Genomic DNA, 9,660 nt, shown 5'->3' with positions numbered 1-9,660 from the left:
TATGCATACCTTACTATTACCTTAGAGGTAGAATGTTATTTCTGATAGACCATCAGTTAAACATAAACCGTCCAAAGTAGAATAGGGAGAAATAATGTAAATGAAGACATACATTTTAGGATTAGAGATATAACATAAATGAATTGCTATCACATCATATTGTCACAAACAACATACCTCAATTAGTAGGTTGATTCTTGCCTTCTTGGTCCAAATTTCAAAGTTCAAAATCTCATGCGCTAACTCCAAATTATTCTTTCGTTTCTATCTCTGGCTCTATCTTATTTTTAGTCAGAGAACCTTTATTATTCGCTTTTGATGCGAGCCATAATTATCGCTTGAATAGGTTGACCTTTTTGTAGTGGGTTTGTCATTGCAAGACCATTAATCTGCCTAAGTGAGCTTTTTCATGATATATCATATAAAAAGAAACATTTTGATTAATAAAAGATAAAATATACCGAGTCATATATTACAAGCAGGGGCGAATTTATGTATACATTTTGGGTCATCGGAACCCGTGGTTATCCGACTAAACTCGATATATTACTTCTATAATTATAAAAGAACATATTAAATTAAAACTTGTGGAACCCGTTCACAAGATGACTGGATGGTTCACTGGTACGACTGCAAGATTTCAACACAAAGGTCGCAGGTTCGACCCCAGGCAACCCTAATTCGCTTCAATTTATTTTTATTAACTAAAAACACGTTTTTCATTAAAAAAAATACGTTTTTCATTAAAAAAAAAAGAAGAAGCTAAATTCTGAAAGTTCTAAAAGTCAAAGACTTCAAAATTTTCCTTTCCACCCACTTTTCAAGTTCCAAGTTCCAACAATATTTTTCTTCTCTCTTCAAATTTGTTTTTTTATTTTCCACACAAAGAAAAAACTTCAAGTCTCCAACTTCAAGTCAAGAATCTAGAGAAATCATCATTGTCAAAGTTTAAGGTAATTTTACTTTATGATTTCTCTTTTTAATNATATATATATATATATATATATATATATATATATATATATATATATATATCACTTTAATTTTAGGGTTTCCATATAAAAAAATCTTGCCATTACTTATAATAGGAAATCATCAATAGCTAAAGAATTGATTATCTCAAGCTTACATATTTTGTGGATGTAACTTGTAATGAATGTGTTTCATATTATATTATCAATTTTGAAGGGTTTGATTTCCTTTTTCTTTAATGTGAAAGGAGTGTGATTCTCTTATTTTTTTTAATGTGAAAGGGGTGTGATTCCCTTATTTTTTTTAAACTGAAAGGGGTGTGATTCCTCTTCTTTCTATGAATATGTGATTTCGAATGCAAAAGAGGCATAAGTCCTCTTTTTATTTGAATGTGTGATTTTCTTATTTTTAAATGTGAAAGGGGTATGATTTCTCTATTATAGTTAGATTTGCAAGGATTGTGATTCCTCTATTTTATTTGAACTTGCAAGGGTGTGATTCCCTTATTTTTTATTGAGAAAGATATGCGATTCTCTTATTTTATTTTAAATTTGCTAGTTAAATTTGTGACTAAGTTGAATAGTTATTTGAATTTGTAGGAACATTTATCCTTGAATATCTAAATGGATAAATTTTTTATTAAGCAACCACGTTTTAGTAGCGGTCCATCTGTTAGTTCACATGTAGCTCCAGAAGCTCAAAGAGAGACAATTACACCTTCTTCTTCAAATGTTGATTGTATTATTGGGGTTGGATTTCTCAAATGGGATCTCGGAGAAAGAAAACCCATCTTTGAATATGATTCTAATATTCGAGATGTTGTGAGGAGACATTATATTTTGATGGGGCCTTATCAACCAAAACTTCGTGTATATCCTAAAACAACATTTGGGACTAGGAATCGACAATTTAATCATGAGTGGTTTAATGCTCCAAATTCTGCTTGGTTGGAATATATCATAGGTGATGCTGCTATATTTTGTTTGTGTTGTTATCTCTTAAAGAATGAATTTGAAAGTCGTGGTAATGCAGGAAAATCATTTACACAAGATGGTTTTAAGAATTGGAACCATGGTCTAGAAAGAATTCGATTGCATGTTGGTGAGGTGAATAGTATTCATAACAAATGTTTGAATAGGATACTTGATTTTGCGAATCAACGTCAATCAATTCAATCTTCTCTTCACAAGCGAAGTGAAAAAACAAAAAGTGATTATCGAGTTTGTTTAAATGCCTCAATCGATGTGGTAAGGTTTCTCCTAAGAAATGGATTGTCATTTCATGGTCATGATGAGAATGAAGATTTCGATTACAAGGTCTTTTTCTTGAACTTTTGAAATTTCATGGGGTTAATCATCCGGATGTGGAAAAGGTGATATTGCAACATGCTCCAAAAAATGATATGATTATTTGTTCAACAATTCAAAAAGAGATTGTGGATGCTTGTACTATAGAAACAATTAAAGCTATCATTAAAGACTTGGATGGTGATTATTTTGGAATACTAGTTGATGAATCAAATGACATTTCACATAAAGAGCAAATGGCTGTAGTTTTACGATATGTTAACAAAAACGGAGAGTTGATAGAAAGCCTTTTGGGTATTGTTCATGTGGGTGATACATCTGCAAGATCATTGCAAAAAGTAATTTACTCTTTACTTTTGGATCACTCGTTATGCCTATCAAGACTCCGTGGATAAGGTTATGATGGAGCTAGTAATATGCAAGGAGAAAAAAATGGCCTTAAGTCTTTGATTTTGCAAAAATGCTCCGTTTGCATATTATATTCATTGTTTTACTCACCAATTGCAATTGACACTTGTGGCTCTTTCTAAAAAACATCTGGATGTGAAAATTTTCTTTTATGATGTCACTAATGTTTTGAATACTATTGGGACATCTTTTAAACGCAGGGACTTACTTCAACAACACCAAGTTGAGAAGTTGGAAGAATTACTTAAATCTGGAGAAATTCTTACCGGACAAGGATTAAATCAAGAACGTGGCCTCCAACGATCGGGTGATACTTGTAGGGGATCCCATTTCAAGACCTTGGAAAATTTCATGATTATATTTTCTTCAATTGCTAATGTGCTTAAAGATATGAAAGAAGATTCTCCACGTGATCTTGATAAACTTGCGGCAGATAACCTTTTAGATAAAATTCAAGAATTTGAATTTATCTTTGTGTTGCATTTGATGTTCAAGATGTTGCTTCTTACAAATGAATTGAACAAAACTTTACAAAAGAAATATCAAGATATTATCAATGCTATGGGATTGCTTAATCTTTCAAAGAGAAGATTACAATCAATGAGAGAGTGGTTTGGAGTCTTTGATGGATGAGGTTTCTTCATTTTGTGGTAAACATGATATTATGGTTCCCGAAATGACTGAAGACTATCCAAGATCGAAGCGTAAGAAGTCCGAAATTTCATATTTACATCACTTTCATGTGGAAGTGTTTTATGTAGTTATTGATTTGCAACTTCAGGAGCTCAATAATCGTTTTGATGTTGTGACTAGTGACTCACTCCTTGGTATGGCTAGTTTGAATCCGGTTTATTCATTTGTTAATTTTAGTAAGAGCAGAATAATGAAGTTGGCCGAATATTATAAAAGTGAGTTTGGTGATAATGAACTTCGAGATCTCAATTATCAGCTTGATAGTTTCATTGTCTATGCTGGAGAGTGTGATAGCAAGTTCCTCAACTTGAAGGAGATTAAAGATCTTGCTACATTGATGGCACAAACAAAATTGGATCAAACTTGTTCTCTTGTTTATTTGCTTGTAAAGTTGGCTTTGATTTTGCTTGTTGCTACGGCAAGTGTGGAAAGAACATTCTCCTCAACGAAGCTCATCAAAAATTATCTACGTAATAGCATTGGTGAAGAATTTTTGAATGGCTATTTAGTTTGTAAGATAGAGCGGAAGATATTTGAAAATGTAAGTAATGATGCTATTATAGATCGTTTTCAAAATATGAAGTCTCGTCGAGTACAATTGTAACATGATGATATTTTTTGTGGTAATGTAATTTTTATGTATTGCTCGCTTAGTTATTGTTTTTTGATCTTATCTTTAAAGCAATGGTGCATCCGTTTTCTTGAAATCCTGGATTCGCCTCTGATTACAAGTACCAAAATAAAAAAATATTACTAACTCAAATACCAAATGTGCAATATTAGCCTTTGTAATTAATTTTGAATTATGACATTCTGGTCACAATAGAGTTCCACATTATTGGTCGCCCGCCCCCGCTATTCTTCATGTGCGAACTATAGAAAGTCATTTTTATGCAGTAAATCACAAATCACACATGAGATATTAATTGTGTTGACACCCAATTTTGGATCTCCGCAATATAAATTAATCATCGAGTTTCTTAAATTCCAAACGATTTGAAATAATTGACTTTATAAAATTCAAAATATTTTTCAAGTCATTTTAAGTAATTTTGTCATTTTTATAAATTTTAAAATAATAAATATGATATTTTATATAATTATGTGCCTAATTAGTATATTTTATAAATATTCGAGCATCGTTTAAAAAAGATTTGCTTAATTATGCAATAGTCTATATTTTAGGTTAATTAGTTTATAATTAAGTTAATTATTTTATTTTGTTAAGATTAAGAAGCTCATTAATTGATTTATATTAATTCGTCTTATTTAACTTTTAGTCAATAAACCAATTAATTCATTTCGGCTAATGACTATAATCACAATCCGTGTGGCCAAGTCTTAAATTCAATTCTAGCCATTTTTGACCAACTCTTAAACCTTTTTCAGTCAAGCTTTTGACTCAACTTTGAGATTGAAAACAAATCAATTGAGGCCTAACTTTTGCACAATACAACAACAATTTAATACCCATTAGAAGCCCACTATACTCAATTTCCAACCCACCAGCCCACAACATACAACAATCTAACACATCAGCAACGCGTAGAGTACATAGGCCCCGACCCACTTCGTTTCTTCTTCCTCGCGAAGAACCAGAAATCGAAGCCTAGAAACTCTACAAACCAGCGATTCTAGACGCGAGCAACCCAAAATCGCGAGCCCAGTCCAGCAAAATCGACCTTGCGCATGCGTCTCCTTTGTTCTCTTGTACGGAATCCAGGTGTCAAAATCTCCCATCCCTTTCGTCCTTGCTCTTTAATCAGATGTCTCTCCTCAAGTTTCCGTTGAGAATTTTACAAGGATAATACAAGAATGAAGTTGGCAGCCTTATCTTCTAAGAATTGGAATTTTGAATTTGAAAATGTCAAAAAAAAAATCTACCCGATTTTCCCCCTTTTCAGCCCTAATCTCCTTCTATATAAACCTCATTTTGTCTTCATTATTAGGGGTTGGACGAAAAAGGTTGAAAAAGATGGATTTTTCTACTGATAGAGATAGAGAGAAATAGATATAGAAGAATATAAATATATAGGAGATATAAACAAAATAGCAAGGAAGACCTTTTTTCGATCTTTTTCGTTTTAACTCGCCTTCTTTGTTTATCAGAATCTTCGAGGTTTACGCTTGTGGTGGTGGAAGGTCGATATCTTTACCTTGTGGTCCCTCGTTCGCTGCCCGGAAAGAGGTAACCTTTTTCCTAGTTTTGTTTATCTCGTAGTTCTTTTATGTTTTTCTATTCAGGTGTTCTTAGCTTTCTTTTAGTGTTCATGAGCTAGACTCTGGTTGGATATTTGAGTAGCTGTTAATGTTTCTGTTGTTCTTGTTGTTCATATTTCGTTATAAGTACTCCTAGGTTTCTTGATGCTTCGTTCGTGTTGCTCATCTAGCCTGTTCTAAAGAGTATTAGGTATCTCAGTTCTAGTCCTTACACTAGTTCCTATAAATGCTAAGCATTTGATTTTGTATTTATGCATCTAAGAAGTGTCACCTGTTTGGTTCGGTCTCTCATCCAAGAGTTACTATTTTCAAATTATTTGTTTGTTTTCTAACATTCTCTTCTTTAGCATGATAGTACACACTTGCTCGTGTTTTCGACGTGGTTAATAATTGTTCAAGTTTAATTTGATAGCAACTTGTTTTGGTTATATTTTTGAGTCGATTTCAGTAGCTGCGACTTTAAAAAAGGATTTTATTTATTTTTGTCCATGAATTCCCTAGATTTGGTTTGAAAACATGCCTTTGTTTAGCTTAAAGTTAATGTTGTTCTTGGTTGATGCATATGCTCTTGTAATTTGGTATTTTCTTTGAGGTTCGTGGGATGTTCAAAGTTCTCTTTTCATATTTGTTTTGAGGTTCAGTCGCTTGTTATGTTCATGTTAATTTAATTTTCTTCTCATCTAAATTGCGTTACTACTTTGCCGTAAGCATAGAGGAACTTGTTTTAGTTTAAACATGATTCTATGAGCTTATTAGATTCTTATCATCTTTAATTCCTAGTTTCACAATCGTTGTTGTATTTCTTGTTGTCCCTAGCACTTGTTGCTCCACAAGGAGTATTACTTTGATCTTAAAAATGGGAATAGTCGTCGGTTTGCCTCTTCATTGATTTTTAAGATGCTTTTCTAGTAGATTATTATTTTCATGCCTTTGCTTTCTCCATATTTCCCTCATGTGTTCCTTGATTGAGTTAGACTTTGTGGTTAGTTTCTCGCTATTCCACTTGCTGCATTACTTGGTTCATTTTTTTTATGAGTGATTAACCTGTTTTGATGTGAAATTGTTATCTTTTGGTTCTTTTAGCATCGGTAGTTGCTTTATATGATAAAATTGAGAACATGTCATATTTGTTTGCCAAAAACCGATCTCTGTCCAAGCATGTTGTAATTTACCATAAAAGCCTTTATTTAATCCCGCTCGAATAAATTATGCTTATAACGAATCCCTACCCGTTTCACTTGTCTAAAAAATAAAATAAATCACGAGTTATTTCCTATTCCAGTGAGCAAGTGTTGATTTTAGTAAGTGGTTGATTATAACGACTGCTTGTATCTTTCAATAATAAGTTTTACTTTTTATCACAAATGAATACTAATATTTACATTTGTTCTTTTCACATGTGACACCCGTTTGAGTCCATTTGGACTCCCATTCCCTTGCATTCTCTCCTTTTCTGCTGGGTCGTGAAAAGGAAGCTCTTCTTATTGGGTTAAAATCCCAAACCAGAAGTACCGCAGATTGGAGAGTGGAAGAAATTGGGTCAAAAAAGGCCCACCTTTATTTTTCAAAGTTGTATATTGTTACTTTGGGCCTAAGCTGTTTTGTCTCACTTATTATTACTTGTTAGTTCTTAGGACAGGTGGAAGAATTGGGCCTAAGGCCTAAAAGAATAATATTTCTTTTATGTTAGACTAAGATAGGTACAACTGATTTAAATGGGCCAAATGCCCAAAACGAAATTAGGCCCAAGTATTGGCTCATGCGGACAAATAACCAGATTTGGGCCCAAAACTCTCTCTCTCTCTCTTTATTTTATCTGCTACTCAATTTTAAGGTTTTCCTAATTCGATTTCCCCTAAAGATGGTCATTTTGAAACTTCCTAAAGACAAAATAATTTTACTTATTTTATTACTTGAATTACTTTGAAATATTTTACTTAAGTAATTCCTTATATTATTTTCCTTCCCCTTAAAATAATTTTAAGCTTTAAGTTATGAATTTCCCAAACTTGTTTAAGCATGCCTCTTTTGAATAATTAGTCAAATAGTTAATTACCGGATAACCGCGTGTTAACGGACATTTCGGGTGCTTTCAAACCCTTCCCGAGATGTTAATATGAACCTCGAACCCTTTAAATATTTTCATTAGATTTACTGTTTTGTTCTGTTGGAAAAAATAGTTTTCTTATTTTTTCTTTAAAAATTAAGTGGTGATTCTAAAAATCAGTTTAATATTTTTTTTAACTAAAACAGAATGTCAACTCTGTTAGGGAATTGAATGGGTTCTAACCTTAAAATTAACTTATTTGGCTATTTGTTTAATTTCTTAGTTGTTTCAATTCTTGTAAATTATAAATTGTTGCATTCATGGCATTGATTCTGCCAAACAGCAAATAGTTTGCATTAGGAAAAAATGCGGTTAAGTGGCTTTCCACGACTGTCCTTCAGAAAAAATACCTTCGAATTCTTTTGAAGTGATAAACGAATAGTTGGCTTGTGGTCATCCAACAACGTTTATTAGACTTCACCCCGTAGTTTGTCTGACTCGGGTAACAAGGTCTTATCTAAACCAATTCTTAGTCAACTAGCGTAGAGCGAAACCAAATCCCTTTTAGTGCATTGAACTAAGATGACCCAACGCCCAAGGCATGTTGGGCCCATTAGAAAGACCACTTTGAGTCCAAAACGGCACATGGCCTAAACGGACGATCATACTTAAGTGTTTAAATTTGAAAGATGTATACGTTATTTGAAAAATCATTGCTCCTTGGGGGTTGGGAGTTTAGTCGAAGAAGGAGTTGTACAAGCTACTATTCCATCCAAAATGTAGACATCCGGAGACGACAAGAAATCAATGACAAAGGACCTTCCATGGAAGCATAGTTTAGGATTGTACCCCTGCGTGAGACTGATTATTTGTATCCCATATTCCCCATTTAGTTTATCGTAAAACTTGTATAAATTTGGGTTTTGTGGCAATGAAATGTTTCAAATGACGTATACATCCCTCAAATTGTGAGGCCTACCCTTGACACAAATGGGTCACATATTTGTTTAAAGTGCGCAATAACTATTTGTGTTATAACTGTTTGTGTGATTATGTTGCTTTATTTGGAGATGTTTTAGCCTAATCTTTTGAAAATTTTCTAGAAACCCTTAACCATAAATATCAAGTCACTATCAAAAGTGCGTCCAAATATTCTTCGAGTCTTTAGTTTCCCAATAACATTTGAACTTCATTTTTCAAATGTTACTCTCTCAGAAAAAGATTCACTGTCTCAAATCGAAAGAGATCAAGCTAAGTCGAACTACGTAGGACCTGAATTCTCCTTCGTAAGATACGTAGGCAGCCTTTCAATGTTTAGTCCCCATTTTTGAGAAATTATGTTTTCCCAACTCTTGCAAGGAGACTAGAGTTTCATATTAATCGAAAATCAGAAGCATCAAAAGGACCTTGGCTCCACAAAGGTAACTTCTTTGATTCACAAATCCCAAAGTCAAATAGACAAATTCCAGTCTATTTAGCTAGTTCTCTATGTCGGTGGGCCAGGTTATCTCCGAATGAAGCAACTCTTGTGTGTTTACTCCTATGTGTGATATCTTGTACTGTTTATCACCTTCAGGCACTAACATGTTTACCTTTTGAGTTATTTTTCATTTGTCAGGTATTTTGAATTGATCTGTATTGATAAGCTGACCGAACACCTTTACTTTACAAGATCCAAAGCTCTTAAGATTCCTTCCCAAACCGAAGTCTACTAAAAGGAAAAGCCACAATGGTTGACAACAGTGAAGAGATTGGCCTGACCGAAGTTGCTATAGTCTAGCCTTCTACCGCTAAACAAAATGAGTTGATCGCACAACTAACGCAACAGGTTGTTGAGTTGAGGCTGAGATCCAGAAAAAACAAGATTTTCCAAATTCAGGTACCATCGCGAACATTCCAGGCAATGAAAGACCTCCACTCTACTTTCCTCCTCTGAATTCAAGTGCAGAACATTTCATTAACCCACCCTCCAACTCTATTCATAATCCTTCTACCATCGACTTAACTACCCCC

General features: G+C 33.5%; 2 protein-coding genes across 2 annotated transcripts; both read left to right on the top strand.

The window, feature by feature from the left end:
• Nucleotides 1-1,595: 1,595 nt before the first annotated feature.
• Nucleotides 1,596-3,320, top strand: LOC125851774 (uncharacterized). Its single transcript, XM_049531523.1, has 2 exons — nt 1,596-2,224; nt 2,888-3,320. Exons 1-2 carry the CDS (start codon nt 1,596-1,598, stop codon nt 3,318-3,320), a joined length of 1,062 nt encoding a protein of 353 aa, XP_049387480.1.
• A 43-nt stretch (nt 3,321-3,363) lies between these two features.
• On the top strand, nt 3,364-3,984 carry LOC125851773 (uncharacterized). Its single transcript, XM_049531521.1, has one exon. The coding sequence runs from the start codon at nt 3,364-3,366 to the stop codon at nt 3,982-3,984; it is 621 nt and encodes a 206-aa protein (XP_049387478.1).
• The last annotated feature ends 5,676 nt before the right edge of the window (nt 3,985-9,660 follow it).

Source organism: Solanum stenotomum, unplaced genomic scaffold (genome assembly GCF_019186545.1).
Source record: "Solanum stenotomum isolate F172 unplaced genomic scaffold, ASM1918654v1 scaffold29929, whole genome shotgun sequence".
NCBI classification, from domain to species: domain Eukaryota; kingdom Viridiplantae; phylum Streptophyta; class Magnoliopsida; order Solanales; family Solanaceae; genus Solanum; species Solanum stenotomum.
This window is presented reverse-complemented; position numbering and strand designations above follow the sequence as displayed.

Coding starts and splice junctions, on each gene's coding strand:
- LOC125851774 (XM_049531523.1), top strand. CDS start 1,596: ATGGATAAATTTTTTATTAAGCAACCACGTTTTAGTAGCGGTCCATCT. Junction 2,225..2,887: donor GCCTCAATCGATGTGGTAAG/GTTTCTCCTAAG, acceptor TTTTAAACGCAG/GGACTTACTTCAACAACACC.
- LOC125851773 (XM_049531521.1), top strand. CDS start 3,364: ATGACTGAAGACTATCCAAGATCGAAGCGTAAGAAGTCCGAAATTTCA.